We start from the raw sequence: 25775 nt of genomic DNA on the forward strand, positions 1-25775 counted from the left end.
ACAAGGCAACCCCTCCTCCCTTTTTTCCCTGTCTGTCCTTCCTGAGCAAGCCGTACCCTTCCATACCAATATTCCAATCATGCGTCCCATCCCACCAGGTTTCTGTAATACTTCAAACTTTGGAAAGCCTCTTTCCTTTGAAATTTGACAAACAGAAATAAAGTAGTGGTGAAAATCTCAGTTTCCCCCGCCATGCTTCTTTGCTGTCATGTTTGTATGTCAGATTCGTGTGTATTGGTCGGTGATGATGGTACTTTTGTGTGAGGATTTAATAGAAATCTGTAGGGCAGAATGCATTCCCCACTACATTTAAGGTAGCACAGTTTTTAGTGCTCACCCTTCGATATTGTTTGTCCTAATTGAAAACTTTACATTAGAAACAATTATTGAAATCATACGAACTGGCTGTGCTGGTGACAACTGGCAACAGTGGTTACAATTCAACGGTAGTTACTAGGACAAACCCATGTCAGCTGTCGGTGCACATGCGTTGTGTACTCCCTGTTATTTCCTAGCAGGTAGCGGGGCTGATCTTACACAGGTGCTGGTCTTTCCACTGTTAGTAACCCTGCACCCTGACCATGGGATGGACAGTGAACCCAAGTGATTTTATTCAGTACAAACAGCAGCAGCGAAGTGGTTGCCGGTGAAAACAGGCCGAGCAAAGTCGATTACAGATTGAAACTAACAGGAAATGCAGAGCGAGTTCTGTCACTCAAAGCTCAGCACAAACTTACCCTGAAACTGTTCTTCTTTCAGCCAAGCCTCCAAGCCAGAGAACGCCCTTTTCCTGGGGTCTCTGGTTCATTCTCCTGGCAGTGACATGCCAGGCAAAGACAAAAGCCTGAAAACTTCCCTGAGTGGCCTCCTTTTGGGGCGGGGATTCTGCTTCTACATTCCCCCTCCTATGGACAATTACCTGGTCAGACCCTAGCACTTGGGGTGGTCATGTGACTTCCTAAAACCAACCACTGCTCAGACTCAAAGGCCATTTGCAGGTGATCGCCCAGACATAGCGGGGAACCCCCTGGATGGTTTCATTTGCATAGTTAAACCCTAACCCTTCCCCTACTCCATATCTCTCACTTTACCCCCAAGAATGGTGCACACGCCAATCAGACACATGGCACCAGCAGCTTGTGGCGTTAAGGCTGATGGGTTACATCAGGGATTTTTCCAAAGCATCTTCGGCTTATGCATGTTTGTGCCCATAAGTCAATTTCATAAAGCAAAGGGGGGGGGGTGAAACTCTCACATCGGCCCTGCATGTCACAGCCTGGCCTACCCGTGGGCCTGCTTACAGATCCACCGCGCAGGCAGAGAGCAGTTGGCATCATTCCACATAGCCTGCTTCTTTGTGCGGATCTCAACACAGTCTTCTCTGCCGCCGATCCCCTGGTGCCAGTTGTCAGGCTGAGGGTGCTCCCAGAACCTGCAGAGCAGAGTGTTCCTGTCTCAGGAGAACCACGGGCACGTGCCGAGCTCGGACTCTGGTGTCAGCAGGGGACCAAGACACCTGGAAATGACTCAGCAAAGTGCCCCCCTTCCCACCCCACCAGCGTTCTCTGCAGCATTTGTGGTCGGGGTAGCAAAGGGCTTGGGGGGGGGGGCAATTGCCGTGGGCCTCACTGGGCTGACAACGCACCCAGGAGAGCGTGTGGCTCTGAACGCGGAGCAGCAGCAGCTCATATCTCAGGGTATGTCTAGACTACATGCCTCTGTCGCCAGTCTAGACATACCCTCAGGGCCCAGCACCAAGCGCACAGCACAGCACGTCCCAGGCTCAGCCCAAGATGGGGGCGCAGGGACCGAAAGAGAGGAGCAGCGGGTTCCCTCATTGGCTTCTCTCTGCCCCGGTCATGGGCCTCAGCTCCAGCCCCTGTGCTCAGTGCACTGGCTCCAGCTGGCTCCAGTCACGTACCGACCCCTGCAGCCTGCCCCCCACCGGTGGGGAGATGGAGCACCGTGCGGAACAGGGAGAATGCAGGACCCAAGGGACTGAACAGACGCTGCTGAAAGAGCTTGTGATGAGACATTAACAGAGGATCAGTCTCCGCGTTACTCACCCGCTGCTGGCGTCTGCTCTGTATTCTGAGCCGTCCACCCAGCGCCAGCGGCCTTCAGTGCCCAGGTCGGTGAGTCCAATCCAGTGGTTTTTTCCCCGGATCTCCTTGGAGAGAAACTCCTGCCCAACACAGATCCCAGCATGGTCAGGCCACCCAAGGCAGGTTGCAGGGGCAGAGGCTGGTGCAGCTGCCTGGGCTGAACAGGCTGGGGAGTGGAACGAGCATCTGGGTGTGTGAGCAGGGCACTGGGCAGTGGGGGACACGGTGTGTGACTCCAAGCGCTAACGGCAGGAGTCCTGGAGCATCTCTGGGTCTCTGTCTTGTGACAAAGCTCTGGGTCTGGGTCTGAGTCTGGATCTGGGTCTCCCTGCAGTAACCACATCGACCTGCCATGGAGAAATGAACCAGACCCAAATCCCCCTACCCCTACCCCCCAGACTCTGGGGTGTCCAGGCCTGACACCGTGCCCCTGCCCATCTCTGCTTCTCAGCTGATGGGTGGATCCCTGCATCAGGTTCCAGGGCTGGGTATCTGAGCGCAGAGTTTGGCACAAGGCACGTCCCAGGTTTGCTGCATCCAGCCACCTTCTCCTGGCATTAAGCCAGGCCCTTGGTAGGAGAGAGATAGTCAGGCCTGCGGGGCCGCTTTGTTGGGATTTTAGGTATTTTTATCTCTTAGCTAGTAATCAGGTACGTCTGCACTGTGACACTATTTCCAGATCACTCATGTTATTCCAAAATAACGTCATCCGCGTCGACACAGCCGGCAGTTATTTCGAAATAGTGTCAAAGTACTGTCAAGCGGGAGGCCTGCTTCCTCCAACTCCTGCAGTCCTCATTGCACGAGGAGTAAGGGAAGTCGGAGGGCGAGGGCTCGATTTCGAAATAAGTGCCATGTCGACGCTCCCAATTTCGAAATAAGCGCCGCAGTTGACGTAGATCAATTTGCGTCGCTTATTTCGAGTTGAGCCCTGCAGGGTAGGCGGCCCCACAGACTCAACATGCCAGTCTGTCTGTATTTGATGGTCCCAGGCCTTGTCAGCTAGGGCAGCCATCTCCTGGGAAACATAGGGTCACGTCCGGACACATTCTGAACCAGTGCCAGTGAAGTAGGGCAATTTGGGGAGTGAGAAAGAGGATCCAACCCAAGGCCTTCAGAGAATGGGAGGAGCCTAGACGAGTTAAGGAGAACGTAGGTGGATCGCTCTGTCTCTGGCAAGGACCCACTAATCAGCAGTTGAGTTATGAAATCTTTTCTGTGTGGTTAGGATACTCACTGCTCCGCTACTGGTTATCTGCCCACTTTTGTCTGGTTCTTTGATTACTTGTGTGTGCGTGTAATCCAATAAAGGGGGCGCGATATAATTGGCTACATCCACATGTTAGTCTATGACAATTAGTCCGTTCCATTTCAGTAGAATGATTGGTTAAGGTATAGCTGAAGAGATTACTAGAGGCCTTGGGGGTAGGTAGTCATTTTTTGAGGAGTAACGTTGGTTCGAACCAAGGGGTTTGGTTCGAACTAACGCATCCCGGCACGCACTTCCTGGTTCGAATCAGCTGTGATTCGAACTAGCGCGCCAGCAAGATCTTGCTAATGAAGCGCGGAATATTTAAATCCGCTTCATTAGCAATTTGGAATGCCTGCCTTTGCATCCCTAGTCCGAACTAGGGTGCAAGTGTAGACATACCCTATGAATCTCTGTCTCCCCTCCCCATTTACTAGTTAGCATTGTTCCCAGAGATTTTCCTCTGTGTTTTAATTTGTCTTCCTTTGTTGCTCTGTAGCATCTAGCAATCAAACATGTGCTATCAAGTTTATCTTTTGTTTTGTAATAAAAATCACTTTTTTAAGGTGATGATTTATTTCTGGTGTCCTGGAAGGTACAGGAGATCTGTCTGTCTGCCTCAGACTGAGAGGTCAGCTACTACAGACTGCCGCTTGTTTTCCTCATTTCTTTGTTCGAGCTCTCTTAGGGTAAAAGAGCTGGAGGTACCCCTGGGGCTGGGTTCAAGTGTTCACCCCTGGTTTTTAGGGATTAAAATCACTTGATGGTGGCAGCAACCATCCCCTCCCCAATCTGTGTATTGTGATTCTGGAGGGAAATGTTTTATAACCAGTGCCTGTAGAGGCAAGGTTTTCAGGCTCTCTTGTGGGCCCTCTCCTTCTGCATTCAAAGGGCCAGAGTGGGAACAGCCCTTACACTTGCTCATGTGACAAAGGCCATTTGGGGAGGTACTTTTACACAAGGAGAACAGTAGGTTTCCCTCCACATGGGCAAAAGTACAAGGGGGATCTGGAGGCTTCCTCCATCTTTGTATTCAGTCTGCTCCTCAGTAATGTCTTCGTTCCCGTCATCGCTCCATCACATCCGAAGCATCTTTGCCGTGAATTGGACCCGGAAGGACGGATCACCCCTCCTAACGCAGGACGAATTCCAGAGGCTTGTAAGCTGACAGTTGATTACGTCTCTACTAAGAGACTGTTCCAAGAACTCTGTGACTGGTGTGTGTGACACGATCTCCTAAACAATTCTACTCTCAGCCTTTTCTTTCCTTTACTAACGAACCTCAGATGCTAAAGGACTGGCCCAGCGTGCCCTTTGGGGGAAGCTCTGAGTTGTGAATTGACCTGGGAATGTGGCTGCTCCTTTGGGATCAGCAGATCCTGTTGGGACTTTGTGAGACTGGTTTTAGAACCTCTCACCTGTGTACGTTTTGGTGCTGGATGTGGCACAGGTAAAGCTCAAGTGTCCAATGGGATTGCTTGTTTGACTTCGGGCCGGCCAGTGTGGCAAATAGCAGGGCTCTGTGTGACGGGCTTGGTGCCTTTTCGCAATCTTGGGATGTAAGTGACCCTGTTTCTGAGCAATCTGCCCTGATTTGAACCTCTGGACTCTGTCACATTACAGCCTTCAACAACCTTGAGCCATGGTCCAGGCCCTGAGAGGTTCCTGCACTCACCTGTTCCTCCTGGGAGGAGACGGAGGTCAGGTGTGAGCCCTGAGACACACAGAACTGCTTGGCCTGATCCCACGACTTCTCTTCTTGGGAGAAGTAATAGAGGTTCCCGCCGTGACGCCTCCAGCCTTCAGAGAACTTTGTCCACACGTCCCCTGGTAACGGAAACAGGAGTCAGATACCTGGGCTAGTCACAGGGACACCTGCATAGAGCTATGGGCTTCTCCTGCTACATTTCCCCTGCCCCTCGGCTGCCCCAGGCCCAGGGAACGTCAAAGCCTGATTCTGCAGCCACTCAGTCAATCACTTCAGTAGCAATAGGCAGGATCCCAGAGACACAGAGAGCAGCCAGCCCAGAGTCCCGCCCCCAGCACGGAAATGCAGCTGCATCTGGGCTGGAGCATGGGCCGGTGCCAGTGCAGAGCAGCACGGCTGTAATGGGAACGGGAAGACTCACTGCTCAGCTGAGCTGGAGGGGGAACTCAGGCGGTGGGGGGCAGAGGATGTAGCAGCACAAGGTGGAAAAGCGCCTGGTTCTGCACCAACAGTGCTCAGTGACCATTAGTGGTCAGTGGTGAAGGTCTCAGGCCTATTTCCTGTCAGGTTCCCTGACATCCTGCAGGGGGCACTGGCCCAGGGACAGTTCTGAGCATCACTCCCTTCCCCGCCTCCCCAGCACTGAAAGGCCGGTTTGTCTCTGCCTGTGCCTGGACTGGCCTGGATTGAGGCCGAGGGTGCAATTGAACTCCACACGGATCCCTGCGGGGTGGTGCATGCGCAGCCACAGGTGTGTCTCATTCAGGGTTACTCGGTGCTGGCGACAGACCCTGCACTGGCAGCCTGGGAGCCTGAGTCTCGTTTACCCCCCGCACCGGCAGGACCAGGGGCTCTGACTCACTGCAGGAATCCGACCCGGCTCCTCGCGCCCCAGCGACCGTGTCCAGACGGGTCTGGAGTTCCCTGTTCTCCGCACTGACATTTCCCAGCTCGGCTCTCAGCATCCGGACTCCTGCCTGCACTTCGCCCAGGAGCTGCAGCGCTGGGAGCAAGTCAGAGCGACGTCAGCGGGGATCAGAACACGGGATTGGGGGGACGTGTTCTAGGGCAGCCCCTGCCGGCCCCGTTGGGCCAGGCCCTGGGCAGGCAGGAGGGGACAGGCCCTGCTCTCAGCGGCTCCCAGTGGAGATAGATGCTGGGTGGGAGAAGTTGTTTTCCCAAAGGGCAGCTGAGGTGCAGAAACGCGTACAGAGTCCCACAGGACGTCTGCAGCAGGTCTGGGAACTGAATCAGCTCCCTGAGCTCCAGGCCCGTCTCCCCGGCCACGTCTTCCTGACTCTTCCGCCCTGTGACCTGTGAGCGCGTCCCCTGCACCTGAGTGACTCTGGGCCACAGACCGGGGGTGTGCACAGCCCCTGCCAGAGAGACGGCCTCCATCACTGTGACAGGGGCTGGTACCCAAACAGTTGTGGCTGCCTAGAAAGGGCTCAGAGGTTGGGGGTTGGGGATTTCAGCCCTGTCTGGCTCATGAGCTGCATCTCTCTGCCCCGCAAGTGTGACCCCGACACAGCTGGGCTGGGGGGACTCGGGCTTGAGGGACACACTAGTGAAAGGACAGAAGACATTGACCACTAGGCCTCCTGGTCAGAAGCAGGGAGGGATGCAGCAGCCAGCCACTGCCAGGAGGGGGTTGGCGGGATCCTGGTGCAGCCGTCCACTCCTGAGAACAGAGCCCCTATTAGCTGAGGAGTGAGCAGAGCAGCAGCCGATTGGACAGGGAGAAGGCCAAGGGCCTGGGGGCACGTGGATGCACCCACCAGCCTCCAGCCAGGTGCGTGATCGGTTTCCAGGCCTGGGGAGGGAGCGATCCTGTTGCCGAGCCCCAGGCTGAGACTTACTGTCCGATTCCCTGGCGGGCGCGGCCGAGGTGTTGGTCGGCTGCAGGGAGACTCTCAGGTTCCACGCGGCTTCTTCCACCGCCTGCAGCCGGCTCCGTCCCCGGGAATCTAGGTATCAGGTGTCGGCAGGTCAGCGAATGGACTGACCCGGCTGGGGACGCGCCAGGCCCAGAGCAGGGCCTTCCCCCCGTGCCCACCTGAGCGCGGCGGCTGCAGCTGTCTCTTTGCAAGCCTCCCCCGCGGGCACACGGGAGCCCAGGCCGTTCCGGTCGCTGCTGCTGCACGGGGCACCCATGGGGTAGGGGGGCAGCTCTGTGGGGCAGGGAACTGCTCCCAACACGCAGGGACCCTCTCCGAGTGCTGTCTGCAGCCTCGTCCCCCATCCATCCTGCACATCTGTCTCCCCTCTCCGGGGCCGCCAGGCTCCTCGCAGGCTTTCACATGTCACTGGGGGTCACCCTACACCTTGCGGAGTTGGGAAGTCTCCTCCCGTGTTCTCAGGTGGAGAACTGGGGCCGGAGAAGGTCTCAGACTCTGCAGCCAGAAGGCCCATCAGGATCATGGTCCTGACCTTCCACATGTCACAGGACACTTCACCTTTGGTAATATCTGCAATTCTGCGAGGTGATCAGCTCCACTCCCCCCTCCGACACACCCACCTCCTCTTGGCAGGGCTAGTGAGGCCCTGGAAAATGTGAGTGTTTTGGCCACTCACTGAGCAATTCGCTGCCAGGAGCACTGTGTCTAAGTCCTATATAAACAGCCAGTTAACTCAATATCAGACCCCGATCAGCTCTGACACGCTCATGCGCGGCCATCTTGTGGCAAGTCACTGAGGGCACACGAGTGAGGCTACACATGGAGTGAGGGGTGAGACTTCCTCCCGGGCTCTGAGGAGAGGGACCCCTCAGGACTGCTGGGCGCTGGCTCAGCTCTGGGAGGGGAGCGGGGTCTAGTGGGTACAGCAGGGAATAGAGACATTTGGCTTCTGTGTAAGAACCTCTGAGTGGCCAGACGGGGTGAGAGGAAAGGCCCCTCCAGCCCAGGGTCCTGTCTGCCCAGAGGGAGGGAACAGACCAGGGAACCATCCCGTGATCCTTGCCCGTCGCCCAGTCCCAGCCCCTGGCAGACGGAGTCTGGGGAAAACAGCTAATGGCCACTGATGGACCCGTCCTCCTTGAACTGCCTCAGTTCTCCCTGGAGCCCTGCTGCAGCAGGGCCGTCACACCACGGCCTGGCAGGGCCCCCCCGGTGACCATGGAGAGAGGGTCTGTGTTGTGTTAGAACTCTGCTGGGTGCCCCTGGGTCAGTGGGTGAAGGTGGGGCCACGCATGGGGCAGGAAGGGCTGTGGACCCCCAACATGCCACAGGGAAGGAGCAAGGGGCCCGCAGAGCCGCACAACTAGCAAGGCTTGGCACCGGCCGTAGGGCTGAGCCTGCCCTGCGCTCACCAGCAGTGGCGGGATGGGGAGCCACCTGGATTCAGCCACTTTGCCTAAGGGCAGGGTGGGGGAGGGAGGAGCTGTCCCCACTCTCTTCAGTGGCAGGAAGTGGGGTGTTGCACTGAGAGTTGGGGGAGCAGAGCAGGTCAGATGGCTCCACTTCCCGTCACTGCCCTGGGAGGCGCTGGGGGAGAGGTGGGGCGGGGGCAGGGAGGGGCACAGCAGGGGCAGAGGGTTGGGAGTTGGGATAGGGTGCCATCATTGTACAGCTTTGGCTGGGATCATGCTCTGCCATGCGCACGACTTTCCATTCATCATCACTGAATTCCCGCTGCCATTTGGTTGCCCAGTCACCCAGGTTTGTGAGATCCCCTGGAACCCTCTGCAGTCGCCTTGGGACCTAACCATTGTGAGCCACGTTGTAACATCTGCAAACTCTGTCACCTCCCTGGTCAGCACTTTTCCAGATAACGTCCCTGTAAGTGGAACAGCGCCGGTCCCAGGCCCGACCCCTGGAGCCCCCCATTCTGAGACTCGCCAGCCTTCCCATTTGTTCCTGCCCTCGGTTTCCATCTTCTAGGTGGAGTTCCTGACAATGTTTCCATGATTGTCTAATGATCCTTCAATTAATTGAATTAACCCTTCGATTGCCTTGCTCACCCTGGGTATGTCTACACTACCCCGCTAGTTCGAACTAGCGGGGTAATGTAGGCATACCGCACTTGCAAATGAAGCCCGGGATTTGAATTTCCCGGGCTTCATTTGCATAAGCGGGGAGCCGCCATTTTTAAATCCCCGCTGCTTCGAACCCTGTGCAACGTGGCTACACGGGGCTCGAACTAGGTAGTTCGGACTAGGGTGCCTATTCCGAACTATCGGTACACCTCATTTCACGAGGAGTAACGGTAGTTCGGAATAGGAACCTAGTCCGAACTACCTAGTTCGAGCCCCGTGTAGCCGTGCTGCACGGGGTTCGAAGCAGCGGGGATTTAAAAATGGCGGCTCCCCGCTTATGCAAATGAAGCCTGGGAAATTCAAATCCCGGGCTTCATTTGCAAGTGCGGTATGCCTACATTACCCTCCTAGTTCGAATTAGGAGGGTAGTGTAGACATATACCCCTTGTCTCCCTCTGTTCATAAACAAACTCTCGGCCCCACTGGCAGAGCTGGGAGCACCGCAAGCTCTGTAGCAGGTAAAAGCTGCCTCTTGGGCTAGGGCATGTCCAGATGATTAATTATTAATAATATTTATATTAATATAGATCTCAAGTAAGAATTTCAGGGATTTGAACTTTTGGAGGGGAAGGATTTTGACGGGATTACAAGTCTTGTGGATAGGGGGGAAGTGGTTGATGTAGTATAGCTAGACTTTACTAAGGCATTTCATATGGTGTCACATGACTTTCTTATCAATAAATTAGGGAAATAACACTTACATGGGGCTACTATAAGGTGGGTGCATACCTGGCTGAGTGCATAACTGGTGCATAAGCCGTTCTCAGGGTAGTTATCAATGGATCACAGTCATGCTGGAAGGGCATAACAAGTGAGGTTCCGCAGGGGTCTGTTTTGGGACAAGTTTCTTTCAATATCTTAATGATTTAGATAATGGCATGGAGAGGACATTTATAAAATTTGGAGATCCCGAGCTGGGAGGGGTTGCGAGTGCTTTGGAGGACAGGGTCAGAATTCAAAGTGATCTGGCCAAACTGGAGAAGTGGTCTGAAGTAAATGGGATGAAGTTGACTAAGGACAAATGCAAAGTGCTGCATTGAGGAAGGAACAATCCGTGTCACACACCCAGAACGGGAAGCGACTATCTAGGAAGGATACTGCAGAAAGGGATCTAGGGCTCAGAGTGGACCACAAGCTAAATATGAGTCAGCGTGTGACACTGTTGCAGAAAAAGCAAACATGCTTCTGGGAGGCATGAACAGGAGTGTTGTGAGCAAGACATTCTTCTGCTCTGCTCTCCGCTGATTAGGCCTCAATTGGAGTCTTGTGTCCAGTTCTGGGCACCGCATTTCAGGAAAGAGGTGGAGAAATTGGAGAGAGACGAGAGAGGAGCAACACACCTGCCTTGACCTGCTTGCTCACAGGCTCCTTCACTGTGCACTGCCTGTGCCCCTCTCTGTAAACAAATATGCTCTCCAGAACCCACTCAGGGTATGTCTACACAGGGGCATGCAGTTTGAAATAAGCTATACAATGTGAGCTATGCAAATTGCATAGCTTCTTTCGCAGTACAGTGCTATTCCGACAAGCCCCTTAATCCTGGTGCAATCAGGGTCACAGGATGTCGGAATAGCAAGCCCTTTCTTTGGAATGCGTTTCAAAATAACACGCTTGTTCTTAGATGTAAAGAACACTATTTCAGATGAGGGATGTTATTCTGAAATAACGCCACTATATAGACCCCAGGAAGTGGGGCTTCCCCTTGTCTGCTCCTTCAGCTCCCCACTCAAACACCCCTCTTGCCAGATGGGGCTGGGGGCTGCAGGGCAGGGGCTCTGTGGCGGGCAGGCAGTTAAACCAGCCCCGCAATCCCAGGCCAGGCCTGAACCACTGGGCTGGCCTCTCTCCGGCAGGTGGACGTTTCAGTGGCGCCAGGGCCACACCTGGGCCGAGGTCGAGCAGGCGGGGTTGCCACACGTGGCGTGAAGCCAGGGAGCTGATGCTGGGGCAGGACGAAGGACACCGGGCCCACCCCTGAGAGGTGGCTGTCTGACCCCTCCTGAGACCCCTCCAGCGCGGAGACCACGGCCTCCCTAGGTGACTGCGCCAGGGCTTGGCCATCGGTAGCGTTAGAACGTTTGTGCTGCTGTCGAACCCCAGGGCAAGATCTCACAGCGCCATTCCAATGCCCTGAGCAGGGGAGTTCCTGGAGGGACAGCCGGAAACGCGGGCGCCATGCTGCTGAGAACGGGGCGCTCCTACGCACGGGAGCCAGCTGGCCTGTATGGAAGGGGGCAAACACGGGGCGGTCGCTGAACTTACATAGAAGCGTCACAGCGAGGAGGGAGGAGGCCAGGGCCAGGACCAGGAGTAGCACCGCTGGGGTGATGCCTCTCGTCCTCTGCCACCAAGGAGCCGATCGCGTGGGAGCATTGCCTTGAAGGAGACCAAAGAAATCCGTGGTCAGTTACAGCTCGAACGCTCCCGACCGAGGCAACTGCCCCCTCCCATCCAACAACCGCGCAACCTCGTGTCCGTGACTGGGACTCACAGCAACGGTCAGTCAGGCCACGTACGGCGAGAACCAGCCTGAGCTTGAATCTCCAATCTGAGCTCCCCCCATCAGGAGTCACTGCCATGCCAAGCCAGCTTCTGTGCTAGAGATCCAGGAGCCGGATTTCTCCCTGCATAAGCATTTCTTGGGAGGGAAGTTTAGGACTTCTGAAATCTCTTCTCAGAGGAGTATTTTTAAATGAGAAAAGGAACCAGAACAACTTTATGAAAAATCACAAGAATGAGGAAGTGAAATTGGGGTAATATTATGAGCTGCAAGTGAAAACAACTAAGGAGCTATGTCTTTACACGATGCCTAGTTAACCTGTGGAACTCCTTGCGTAACTATGTTGTGAGAGTATAAGAGGGTTCCTAAAAGAACTAGGTAAGTTCATGAAAGACATGTCCATCAATGCCTGTTAGTCAAGATGGACAGGGGTGCTGTTTCTAGCCCAGTGGTGAGAAACTGCTTAGTTAACCTGTGGAATTCCTTGCCAGAGGATGCTGTGAGGCTATAAGAGGGTTCCAAAAAGATCTAGGTAAGTTCAAGGAAGACATGTCCATCAATGGTTGTTTCTAGCCCAGTGGTGGGAGACCAGAGGCCCAGCTGGGTTCTGTGTGTGGCCACAAGGCATTTTGTTTTCTGTTGCCCACAATTCTCATTTCCGTCTGCGCAGATTTTCTCTCCCAGTATTACATAAAGCCAGGCCGGGGAAGGGAGGTGCGCTGCCCCTGCCTTCCATGCTATGAGAGCCATGTGCTCCGCTTCATTCCAAGCACTGCAGAGGGAACAGCCTGCCATTTGGAGGTACACAGGCACAGTGAGCAAACCGACGCTGTCCCGGGAGGCTGTCCTGGCTACAAGAATCTTGCAGCCCATGGAGATGAAGAAGGACCAGTCATGCGGCCGCTCGCTACCCTAATGAGCCGTTCCCACTGCTGCCCTGGCCAGACGCTGGCGACAGGCGACAGGGGATGCGTCACTTGGAAGGCAGGGCTCACAGCACTGGCGTGCTCAGAAGGGCCTTTCTAGAGCATCCCTGTCCAAGACCCACCCCCAGGATGCTGATTTCACAGCAGGGGAGCCAGGCGGCCAATCCCAGACAGGGCGAAGCCTGACGATGGAAGGACCAGGACTCGCCCTGCGCTCGATCTAGGAGTTCTGCGCAGGCAGAAGCAAGTGTGCTCGGAGCATCTGGATTTGGTCTTCCAGGGGCGAACAGCAGCTACGTGGAGAGGCCAGGCTGTCAGATTCCTTCCCTGCCCGCTCTGGGCCTCAGCCATTGGCCAGCGCCGCTCTCCAGCAGGGCGTTTCCTGGCCCCCCCCCCCAGACAACTCTCAGATGCCCAGATAAACCTTCCCCAGGCTGTCGGTTGGAGGCCAGAGACCTGACTGGGCCCCGACCCCATTAAACCAGCCTCGGGGGAAGCTCAGGGAGTTCACCTCTAACACTGAAGGACTCTGCTGCTGTGAGGGCGCCCCAGTGCCGGAGGGACCCGCGAGGGGTCTGCCGCCCAGGGGGAACCCCGCGGGGCTGGGCACCGGGGCAGCGGCAGACGGACACTCCCGAACAGGAAGGGAAGCTCTGGCCAGCGTTGGACGCCGACCACCTGCACAACCAGAGAAGGGCCCGGTGAAGCTGCATTTTCTCTTTCCTGGCCAAGCTGCAAAGCCCTGGGCAGTGGCAGGACACGGCGGCGCAGACGCGGTGGGGGAGCGTGGCTCTGATGAGGAGTGGGGACAGCGTGGCGGGGAGGAGGATTCGGGGGAAGAAGTGAGGGCTGCTGGATCACGTCCGTGAAACCGACGCTCCCTGGGAGCCATTCCCACACGGCAGAGCCACAGTCGGGAGTCCGGCCCACGTGCCCGAGTGTGACACACGCCCCAGGGAGAGGCTCCCGACTGGCCCGGGGGGAATGTGCCGGGGTGTGCGGCGCGTGGGAGATTTGCTCGGTTTGTGTATTCTGTGCGTGGCTCCTGAACAGACCGTTACCGCACAGCTGTTTTAGGCACTTCCCCTGGGAAAACGTTCCCCAGACCCAGAGCACCCGGACCCCGCGGGAAAGGTGGGAATATGTAAATTAACCAGATTTTCTCCCGAGCCCCTAGGTATGGCCAGGTGCCTTGTACCCTGAGCCCTGGGAAGGGAAAGGGGGGGACCTAAGAGGACTGGTGAGGCCTTGAGCCCTCAATAGGGCACAGGCAGGGGGCCCCAAATGGCTCAGGTACGAAGGTGGCTTCTCTCACGCTAACCAAGGGGGGAAGCTGCAACTCTCTGATGTGTAGAGTTTCCAGTTCTCAGCCTTTACGGAAACATTCTGGGGGGCGGGGCTTCTCCGTGGCCCAGAGCAGGCGACTGTTCTGCCTGGAGTGTCCCTTTGTCACAGCAGTCGGCCCAGCTGAGCTCCGTGCTTGGCTGCAGGTGCCTCCTGCCCCTCAGATCCTCACCTGTCCCCCTCCTCAGCCCCTCCTCCCTGCACTTCTTGCACCTTCCCAGGCCAGTTCCATGTGCTCAGAGCAGAACAGCTGGCCCACGGCATCTGGGCAGCATGGACACCACAGGGCAGAGACAAACCCACGGGGGAGGCCTCACCCAGCTCACACCTGCCTGGCCACAGCACCGAGAGGGGCCCCTTGTGCTGGGAGCTTTAGGGAAACAGCCTTGTGCCTGTCTCTGAGCTTCCAGATCCACTTGCTCCCTGTCCTTGGAGGAACAGGCTCCCTTTCCCCCTCCCCGCGCCAGGGGAGCCCCTTCCCTGCTAACACAGCCAGCACCGCCCTGCCCCAGCCGCTCAGGGGGAGAGGCCAGTGCTCTGGCAGGGACGGGGCAGAGGAAGGAATGGGGGTGTCGCGCTGAAACCGGGAGCCGAGAGGGAGCTGGTCCCCCGAGATGGGGCTGTGAGAAGCTGGCCCAGTGATCTCCTAGAGGGGCTGGCCATGCCAGTGGGCTGCGCATGGGGAGTCTGGGTGGGGTTTATGGCCAGTCCATGCTAGTGCGCAGCCCTGCAGGAGGCCGAGATGCTGGGCCCGGGCTCCCAGCTCTCCTGCCCTTGTTGCTCTCCCATTGGGGACCGGCGGGGGAGGCTGCACGGGGAACGAATGACACGCGCCCTCGCCTGCTGCCCCTGCTGCAAGACTGAGCTGTGGGGACGTGGTCGGCAGAACAAGAGATCGCTGCCCAGAAACCCCTAGAATCACAGAACCCTGGGGCTGGCAGAGCCCTCAGGAGTCAGGGAGTCCTGTCCCCTGCCCAGAGCAGGACCAGCCCAACTCAATCACCCCAGCCAGGGCTTGGTCCAGCTGGGACTGAAACCTTCTGGGGATGGAGATTCCCCCCCTCCCTAGGGAACCCAGCCCAGCGCTTCCCCACCCACCTCGGGAAATCGGTTTTCCTAATATCCAACCTAGACCTCCCCCCCCGCAACTTGAGCCCATTGCTCCTTGTTCTGCCACCTGCCCCCACTGAGAACAGCCTCTCTCCATCCTCTTTGGAGCCCCCCTTCAGGAAGTTGAAGGCTGCTCTCAAATCCCCCCTCACTCTTCTCTTCTGTCTCTCCTCATAGGTCATGTGCTCCAGCCCGCTAAGAATTTTGGTCGCCCTCCGCTGAACCCTCTCCAATGCGTCCACATCCTTTCTGTAGTGGGGGGCCCAGAACTGGACGCAATACTGCAGATGTGGCCTCCCCAGAGTCGAAGGCCATGAGAGACGGTAAGGCCAAGCAGAGCCCAGCGGGGGTCCAGGGTTGGGTGCTTACCTTTTGGCTGGGGAGCAGCTTCCGACACCTGCATGTGTCCATAGACGATCTCCCTCGCCATTCTCTGCCTGCGCACGGAGCCGGGACCCTGCTCACTGGCACCTGGGTCCTTTCTGCAGCCTGCTGGGTGGGGGCCTCCCTCTGACGCAGCCCTGGCCTGAAATAGAAATGGGAAGTGATGCCTGGTGATTTCTTGGGAAAGTGCTGCCATGGCAGAGAGAACTTCTGAATTCCTTGCACAGTTGGCAGGGCGTGTGGCCTGGTGGTGAGAGCAGCCCTGGCGGCAGCTGGGCCATGTGCAGTCAGGCCTAGTGATGAAAGCGAGTGTTCTGACGACTGGCAAGAGCCGGGATGGGGGACACCGGAGCCCACAGCCGGATGAGGGACCCAGGGTCTGTGCCAGAGCGACAAGCCCAGCCCAGCAGCGAGGGCTAGGCCGTGCAGTGAGGCAGAGGCAGGCTGGGCGGCACAAGCAGGAGTCTGAAACCAAAGGGGATGGGGCAAAGCAGGGGCAGGGCCTCGAAGCCGACTGGGGCAGGGATGGGTCGAGCAAACCCAGCCACTGTGCGCATGGCACACGCTGGGCAGCCACTGAGCTCCTGGGGTGCTGGCTGCCCAGCAGGGCTGCTGAGCCAGCAACCAGCCACGTGCTGCAGCTACCTCGGCAGCGCCCAGGAAGGGCAGCTGGGCTCACTGGTCGCCTGGCAGTGATGTTAAAAACAAAATAACATGAGAACGGCCACACTGGGTCAGACCAAGGGTTCATCCAGCCCAGTGTCCTGTCTGCCCACAGTGGCCAACGCCAGGTGTCTCCAGAAGGAGGGAACAGAACAGGGAATTATCCAGTGATCCCTCCCTTGCTGCCCATTCACAGTTTCTAACAGTTGCTAGAGACACCATTTCTACCCATCCTGGTTAATTGTCATTGATGAACCCGGCCCCCATGAATCTATCCAGCTCTTTTTTCAACCATGTTAAAATCCTGGTCTTCACAACATCCTCTGGCAAGGAGTTCCACAGGTTGACTGTGCACTGTGTGAAGAAACACTTCCTTTTGTTTGTTTTAAACCTGCTGCCTATTCATTTCATTTGGTGACCCCTAGTTCTGATGTTTTGAGGAAATGTAAATAACTTTTCCTTATCCACACCAGTCATAATGTTACAGACCTCTATCAGGTCCCCACTTAGTCTCTTTTCTAATCTGAAAAGCCCCCATTTTTTCAATCTCTCTTCATATGGGACCCGTTCCAAACCCCTCACACTTTTGTTGCCTGTTTCTGAACTTTTTCCAATGCTAAAGTATCTTGTTTGAGATGAAGCAACCACATCTCTATGCAGTATTCAAGATGTGGGTGTAATTCATACAGGTGCAATAAGATATTCTTGGTCTTATTCTCTCTCCTTTTTTTATGATTCCTAACATTCTGTTTCCTGTTTTCACTGCTGCTGCACACGGAGTGGATGTTTTCAGAGAACTACCCACAATGACTCCAAGATCTGGCTCTTGAGTAGTTATAGCTAATTTAGTCCCCTTCATATTATATGTATAGTTGGGATTATTTTTTTCCAGTGTGAATTAATTTGCATTTATCAACATGAATATTCATTTTCCATTTTGTCGCCCAATCTCCTAGTTTGGTGAGATCCTTCTAAAGCTCTTCACAGTCTGCTTTGGTCTTAAGTATCTTGAGCAGTTTGGTATCGTCTGCAAATTTTAGTATCTCACCATTTACCCCTTTCTCCAGATCATTTGTAAATAGGTTGAATAGGATTGGTCCCAGTACCGACCCCCTGAGGGACACCACTAGTTACCTCTCTCCACGCTGAGAAATGACCATTTATTCCTACCCTTTGTTTCCTGGCTTTTAACCAGTTATCAGTCCACGAGTGGATCTTCCTTCTTATTCCATGAAAACTTACTTTACTTAAGAGTTTTTGGTTAAGGACCTTGTCAAAGGCTCTCTGGAAATCTTTCACTATATTTACTGGATCCTCCTTATCTACATGTTTGTTGACCCCCTCCAGGAACTCTAATAGATTAGCAAGACAAGATTTCCCTTTACAGAAACCATGTTGACTTTTCCCCAACAAATTTTGTTCAGCCACGTGTCTGACATTTTATTCTTTAATATAGTTTCAATTAATTTGCCTGGTACTGACATAAGACTTACCGGTCTGTAATAGCCAGGATCGCCTCTAGAGCCCTTTTTAAAGATTGGCGTCATGTTAGCTATCTTCCAGTCATTAGGTACGGAAGCTGATTTAAAGGGTAGCTTACAAACCAGTCAGTAGTTCCAAAGTTACCCATTTGAGTTGTCTGAGAACTCTTTGGTGAATGGTGACGACCTGTGGAGCTGGTGTGAGAGTGCCGGCCCTTTCCCCCTCCCTCTGTGCTCCTCTGCACAAAGCTGATTGGCTAGGAGGGTGTGCCAGTCAAGCACAGAAGGTCTCGGATCCCAGACATGCATCGAGTGAATGATCATCTTGGCCAGAAGCGCTGATAACCCACATGGCCTCCTGAGCTCAGCCTCGGACCCAGGCATGCAGACTGCATCTGTGACAGACCGGGCCAGGTCTGGGCACCACTGAGGGTGTCAGCTCAGGGTAAATTGCTCAAAACCAGGGTTCCTTACAGCCCTTGACTGGAGACCTTTCCCAAATAGGCCACAAACCAGTCACGCCGAGCGCTTCAGCTGCCTATCTGGCCAACAGGAAACCTCACAAGCAAAACCCGTAAAAACCCTGGCACTCCCTGTGCCACAATCAGCCCCAGGCCTACACAAAGATGAGAAGTTATAAAACCCGATCTCACCAACCCCAAACAGGTCCTCCCGGTCCCAAAGAACCAGCCACGGTCCCCGGTCAGTTTACACTTTAGATCTTACTCACAAGAGCACGCTGGGCCAGTCCTTTAGAATCTACAATCTAAAGGTTTATTAACAAAAGAAAGAAAAGGTGGAGAGTAAGGTTGTTAAGGAGAATACATTACATGCATCAAATCTCCCAGTTCTGGATGCAGGCTCTCAGCAGAGATGTTCCAAACTGCTGGCTCAGAAGTCTCTGGTGTCCATTCTATGTCAGGATGGGCCAGCAATCCTTCCCGGCTCCCTATCCCTCGTAGGGCTGCATCTGGGATCAGTAGCAAGATTAAAGACAAGATGGAGACCGCCTCATGGCACCTTTTTATTCATTCTTGGTGCCTCCCAAGCTGGAGCTGGTCACATGCACTGGCCGGTCTGCAGGGTTCCAGGCGCATTCCTCAGGTGTGTGCTGGCCTCCCCGAGAGCCATTGTTCCTGAAGCCGTGCTAATTAGCACAGTCATTCACTGAACATTCCTTCCTCATAACAGGCAGGTCAGGCGCATTGCTCTGTCTCAGACAGAGAACATTGTCAGCACCAGCACAGAGCCCATATTCCCAACTCCACATACAAACATCACACAAGCCCATGAGCAACACACACAGAAACAGTAGAGCATAAGCTTTCGTTTGACACTTCACACGGCCCACTGTGTACCAAATTTGGGGCAACCCGCCCCCCTCCGTGGGTGCATCTGCTCACTTTAAAATCCAATAACATGACAGCTTCCACTGAGGCCTCCTGAGCTCAGCCGAGGACCCAAGCATGTAGATCGCTTCCACCGATGCAAAGCAGGGAAAGGCTGTTTGTGGCCGTGTGTCCTGCCCTGGGTGTGCTCCTGGAGTTGTTGGCTTACAAAACGGTTGTTTTCTTCACTTAAGTGTGGTGCTTGTTCTGGAGACTAATTCTCATCCCACTGACGGTCTCATGTAGGAAGCGTTGGGTTTTGTTCCAAGGGGCGTGGCTGGCACCCAGGCATTGGGATCCTTCCCCAACTAGGCAGATCCTCCCCCCATCTGGAAAATCTTAAAACCAACAAATAGTCTAGCAACACCTTAGGGTATGTCTAGACTACATGCCTCTGCCGACACAGCCATGTAAAACAAGCTACCCGACATAGTCAATGAAGCGGGGATTTAAATACCGCCTACTTCATTAAAATAGAAATGGTGCCGTTGCTGTGCTGGCTCAGCTGATCGTCGGCACAGCGCGCGAGTCAAAATGCATATCGGTTGACAGGGAAGCCTTTGTCGACCGCTCCCTTATGCCTCATGAAACGAGGTTTACAGAAGCGGTCGACAAAGGTGCTCCCTGTTGACCGATCCGCATCTTGACTCACACGCTGTGCCAACGATCATCTGAGCCAGCACAGCACGGCAGCCATTTTTATTTTAATGAAGCGGGGGATATTTAAATCCTGGCTTCATTGACTATGTTGGGTAGCTTGTTTTACATGCCTCTGTCAGCAGAGCCATGTAGTCTAGACGTACTCTTAGAGACTAACCACAAATGTAAATGGGATAATGAGCTTTCATGGTGTCAACTCACAGAGGCAGGGCCCAACAGGGTTGTGGATTCACTTCAAGACAGAGTCGATAGGGATATTAGTGTTTATTAATCTCACTACGTCACTACTATTACAGGCTTAATACTGGCAGATGGTTACACAGCTACCACAAAGTAATACGCCAATAAGCACAGGTAAAACAATGCATGAAAGAGTAACAGGCACTTGAAAATGCTTAAGCCCCTCAGTTTGCAGGGAATCTCATTCCAGTTACCTCACACCAGGCTGCTGTGGATGTGGTTCCAGCTGTGGGGATCCAGGACACCCTTCGAGGACTAGGTCCCTGCTGAGACTCACAGAGGTGTGAGACCCCCAGTGATTTTATACTTTGGCTGTTTAGTGAATGTGTGTGAGTTGGCCCATTGCCACACTCAGGCTGTGTCTAGACTACATGCCTCTGTCGGCAGAGGCATGTAGATTAGACAGATCAGCAAAGGCAAATGAAGCCGCGATTTAAATGATCGCTCTGCTCTGCATTGATTAAGCCTCAGTCGAAGTATTATGTCCAGTTCTGGGCACCACATTTCAAGAAAGATGTGGAGAAATTGGAGAAGGTCCAGAGAAGGGCAACAAAAATGATGAAAGCTCTAGAGAACACGAGCTACGAGGGAAGACTGAAGAAATTCCCTTGTTGAGTTTGGAAAGAGAAGACTGAGGGGGGACATGAGAGCAGTTTTCAGGTATCTAAAAGGGCAGGGCTGGCCTTACCATGAGGCGAACTGAGGCGGCCAGTGCGGGGGGTGCCACTAGGACCCAGAGGCATTTTAAGTTGTTAGTTCTCCTTTACTGGGGCAGGTGGTAGAGCAGTGCCACGAGAGGAGTAGAACAGGAAGGAGGCAGAACTGAGACCTTTCAAAGTTTTGGCCCAAACCAGAGGATATGGGGGCATCATTTGAGCTCCCTGCCTCAGGTGCCAAAATGTTGTGGGCCGGCCCTGTAAAAGGGTCTCACGGCGAGTGTGAGGGGGAATTGTTCTCATTGGCCTCTGAGGACAGGACAAGAAGCAATGGTGTTAAACTGCAGCAAGGGAGGTTTAGGTTGGACATTAGGAAAAAGTTCCTAACTGTCAGGTGTTAGACCTTGGTTCGGTGATGTGATGTTAGCCTCAAGGGTTAAAGCCGACTATCCAGTGAAAACTACTGGATGATGGTGAAACAAATGATTTTTATTAAGTGGTCAAAACCAGCAATTAACAAGTAGGTGTTTGAACTAGCAATTGCTTAGTACTTTTACAGCGTAGAAAAGCTTGGGCACAATTATACCCAACTGATTACAATTCTTTGATTACAATTCACTTATATCAAATCACTATCCCTAATTCGCCTAAGACAACGCAGCATACAAATAAAAAATACAAAAAACAAAGCCAAAATAATGATAATAAAAGAACCGTCCAAAGCCAGCCCCTTTATGGTTATTTTAGGACAGCTGGTGGAGTTAGTTATAAATCTACTTTTACAACTTAACAACTCCGGGGCTTCTATTTCTAATACTTATACTTAACCTAAATACAACACTACTATGCAACACAAAATTATACAATTTACACAGCGTGGTTAACAGAACTTAGATACACTTTACAGAATTACACAGTGAAATTAACACAACTTGACTATTAATTAAACCAATAACTAATACATTTAAAGCAATACTTACAAATCCAGAAACGATAACGACACAAAGACACACTAGAACTCGGAGCATGCTCAGGACTCGTGCACCCCTATATTTGATTCGAAGGGTGGGGAGGCAGCCTCAGGGTGATCAATCCTTTAGCCAGGCAAAAAAAAGACACGTGCCCTCAATACACGGAACCTCCGTCGAACAAAGGGATTGAGAGTCTTTTATACAAAACTTCGGTGTCTGTGCCATGCTAGGGTCTGCATTTGGCAGGGCCTGATAGGCTAGTGATGAGGTAGTATGACAATACTGCCCTATAGAAATTTTCGTGATGTATGCGTGATCCCCTCGTGGACAGGACCAGATGGGGCATAGTTAGTGTTAGACAATTATGTTTTATTACCCTATGTTTACTTTTTCCCTTGCCCCTAAGACTGGTCAAGCTACGGTCAAATGAGGCTTATCTGTAAGCACTATCTAGTCATACTCACCTCCCTATTTTTTTTGGCGCCTGTGAGTCCCAGAATGCCTATAAGATCAAATTCCATTCACAAAACTGCATTGTGCTGCCCATGCTCCTCTGAGTATCTGGGTTTTGTGTGAGGGGCCTTGTGTGGCAGGATGGGCTATACGCGAAGGCCGTGGACAGAAAAAGCCTGCTTTACAACATCAGAGTGGTCAAACACTGGAATAAATTGCCTAGGGGGGTTGTGGACTCTCCATCACTGGAGATATGTAAGAGCAGGTTGAACAGACACCAGCCAGGGATGATAAAAAAGATGCATGGCCCTACCGTGAGGGCAGGGAACTGGATTTGATGATTTCTCAAGTTCCCTTCCAGTCCTAGTGTTCTGTGATTCTATGAGTCTATGATCTTTTAATTAAAACCCAAACTGATTTGGTCAAAACATCCAAGTATTCCAGTTTGAGTCTGTTTTGAAAGAAACTTTTTTTTCATTTCAAAAAATAAGTTTTGATCACAGGAAGTTGACCTCCTGTGTTCAGAAAAGCAGCGAAACTCTCAGCTTCATTGTCGCAGTAGCAAACGCCACATTTGCATCAGCAGCTAATGTGCTGTCACTGTTGGCAAATGTGTAATTCCCACCAATTTATCTGCAAATCTCACGTCCTATTCTATATGCCAAGTGTTGCAAACAGCGTGTGGCTTTCTCAGGTGTTCTGTGCACTCAGAAGGGTGGGTCCAGTCTCTCTCTCTCTCTCTCGATTTGTAGTCTTTCAGGTGACATGGAGCCATCAGAAAAGATCAAGTGGTGCAATTCTGCCTCGCTCTCCATGGGACCCTTTTTCCATCGCCTGGTCCTTCTATCCCCGCCCATTCCTCCGTTTGTCATGCTCGCTGGGTGTGCTGGGTGCCATGGATCCCTGGTTTAGGGTGACTTCTAGTCCATGCACTTTGTGATAATAAATGAAAGACAGCTCTACGTTAAATAAACAACTCAACAGTGAGTAACCGATGGGCAATTTAACATTTATCTTCGTTTAGTACATTCCATAGCCCATTGCGTCAGGGTGGGGATTGGGTCGGACACGGTGTCGTTCCGTGTGGTGGGGCCGCCCAGTGGGTAGCCAGGAGCCTGGTGCCAATCCAGGCCAGGCTGTTAGGTAGCCGGGCACCCACCCAAACTGGCTGTGAGTTCTGGAATAGATTTCACCACCCTCCACGCAAGTGCAGACTCCTCCAGCACCCGAACAGCCTCAGCGCGGAGTCACAGACAGCCCCTCCGTCTCCCGTCTGTCTCGCCACCACTGTTCTATATTTGTAGAAAATCTTGTACAAAGTGGGCCGGGTGAGGTGTGCAGAGTATCATTTTTGTTGGGGATGTGACGGGTGTTGGCTCTGAACTTGTATTTCAACCCTTCACTCCTAGGAGACGCCAGCGGAGGCTTGGCCAGCCCATGGCGTACAGACCACTCCAGCAGCTGAGTAGCGCGTGGCCGACCATGGGCCTTGGGAGGGGCCAGTCCACGTTGGAGGAGCCTTCCTGGGGCGCTCAGAGCAGCTGGGAGCAATAGCTCCTGCCTGCAAAGACCCAAGTCCAGCCTGGACAGGCGACTGGCCCAGTGACTCCAAACGCTGCCTTGTGGCCGTGCTTCTCCACAGCCGGAACAACGGGATTCCCTTTGTGGGAGAAGCTACCCAGGCCGGGAACCCTCCGTTCTGTCCTCACTCCTGCCTCTCGCCTCTGAGGAGGGGATCCACAATCCACTGACGTGGTTCAAGACCAACGCGACCCGTTTCCTTCTTGGCTAAGGCAGCCGATCCCCTACGAGATCCAGCCAGGGCTGGGGCACCATCAGTGGTAAGGCCGCTCTGTTTTTCAAAGGACAACTGGAGCCAGTGCAGTGCCCATGTAGCCTCCCAAGAATGTCTTCACCTCTGACAGTGTCGTGCTTTGGTAGTAAGAAAGCAAGTCCCCTTGAGTGTCAAGCCCTGGGTGGTCCCAGGCAGAAAAACAGCCAGCAGGGCTGTACTTGTTCTGTCCGGTATCTCACCAGCAGCCAGAGCACAGAACTCAAAATCAGCCGCAGAATCTTTCAGAGACGTTTCAACATCTTGAGCCATATCCTGCATTCGATCTGATACCGCCCCGCGAAATAAGCTCCCACTCTCAGATAATCTACACGTCTTTGTAAGGAGTGCATCGCTGCAACTGCAGCTTTCCTGGCAGCAAACTCTCCGTCTGAAGGAGGCCGAATTCTTTCTGCAGTAAGTTCACTCCACACATAACTTGTTTGCATAACGCCAGCCTCTCCTTTCCTGTTTTGGTGACAGTTGTTTGCTGCACATGCAAAGTCTTTCACAGTTCTTCAGTCTTGCCCACATGCAGCTGTCCATGGTGTTCCTCGTCTCTGATGTGCTTTGTGCTGTCCTGTCTTTCTCATGTTTGATTTTGTTTGGAGGCAGAATCTGCTTCTCCACAAATCAGGCCGACGAGCTTGCGTTTCACCGCCACACACGCAGTCCTTTGTCCATTTTCCATGGAGAAGACGACACTCCATGCCGCCTTCTCTTCTTTTGCTGGCAGAAGCCATTTTTAATTTGAAAAGGGCTGGAATCTTCATCTTCCAGCAGCCGCCTGCCTCAGCAACCCGTTGGCCATGAGCAAAGCCAACATGTGCCACGATGCTATCACAGAAAGTAACCTCCCCCACCCACCCCACCTGTTGCAGCTGCCCCAGCCAAACCAGAGCTCAGGGGCTGGCCAAGCTGTGGCTGCCGCTTCCTCCCTTTTCCTGACACCCCACAGTGGGAAGGGACTCGTGGGCTCCCCTTCCCTCCCGCACGCCTCCTTACCTGACTTCAGGGGGAGGAGTTGATGGCGTCTGGCGGGGGCGGGATGCTACAAGAAGCAGCTGTCCAGCGAGGTTTCCTGCTGCATCCACCTGCGACACTATTGGATTTTCCTAGGCCCTTGCAGGTTCTTGTTGCACCCACAGGTGTGTGTTTGCCCCCAGTTCTGTGCAACCTGCCCCGGGGGGTGTCTGATACAAACTTGTGCTTTGCTGATCCTGTTTGTGCTACTCACGTGCCGGCGACTCCGTGAAGAGCTGTGCCGCATGGACGCTGGCCCAAAAGTGAACATCTGAGGAATTCTGGAAGATCCCTTCGCACCGAAGAACCATGGATTTCCCTCCCCCTGGGCAAGATTATAAAAGGGGCCCTAGGGGCTCCTCCACTTGTCCACACTCCTGCTGTTGAATTCAGAAGCATCTTTGCTGAGGACAGAGAGCGAGGACGGAGCGTTGACCCGCCCTGACATGGGATGTAAGTTGCAGAACTGACTGTGGTTTCTAAATCAGATTCTGTACCACATGACTGGAGGATGGCTAATGCGGTGCCAATTTTTAAAAAAGGCTCCACAGGTGAACCAGCAATTACAAGGCAGTAAGCCTTGCTTTAGTACCAGGAAAGCTGGTTGAAACAGATTTGTCAGGTGCAGATGAACTTAATCTCCTGGGAAAAGGTCAACATGGTTTCAGTAAAGGGAAATCAGGCTTCACCAGTCTACTAGAATTCTTTGAGGGGGTCCACAAGCCTGCAGACAAGGGGGAGCCAGCGGATCTAGTGTGCTTACGTTTTCAGAAAGACTTTGACAAGGTCCTCACCAAAGGCTCTTAAGCCAAATAAACTGTCATGGGCTAAGGAGGGTCCTTTCCTGTGTAAGTTAAAAGATAGGAAACAAAGGGTAGAAATAAATGGTTATTTTTCAGACTAGAGAGATAACTAGTGGTGTGTCTCCCCAGGAATCTGCACTGGGACCCGAACTATTCAACATATTCATAAATCAGCTGGATTAAGAGTATAAAATGAGGTGGCAAAATTGACATGATACAAAACTAATTGAGACAGTTAAATCCT

The 25775-nt window shown here is 53.4% G+C and overlaps 1 protein-coding gene across 1 annotated transcript; it reads right to left on the reverse strand.

Annotated features, from left to right (window-relative positions):
* Positions 1-115: 115 nt before the first annotated feature.
* LOC102457661 (uncharacterized) lies at positions 116-25039 on the reverse strand. The gene is made up of 9 exons (XM_075931127.1): positions 24943-25039; positions 18337-18476; positions 15348-15504; positions 11361-11474; positions 6922-7029; positions 5925-6065; positions 5030-5181; positions 2067-2185; positions 116-1432 (listed from the first exon to the last, which is right to left on the reverse strand). The coding sequence occupies exons 1-9, from the start codon at positions 25037-25039 to the stop codon at positions 1282-1284; spliced, it is 1179 nt and encodes a 392-aa protein (XP_075787242.1). The 3' UTR covers positions 116-1281.
* Positions 25040-25775: the final 736 nt, after the last annotated feature.

Source organism: Pelodiscus sinensis, chromosome 5 (genome assembly GCF_049634645.1).
Source record: "Pelodiscus sinensis isolate JC-2024 chromosome 5, ASM4963464v1, whole genome shotgun sequence".
Lineage (NCBI taxonomy): Eukaryota > Metazoa > Chordata > Testudines > Trionychidae > Pelodiscus > Pelodiscus sinensis.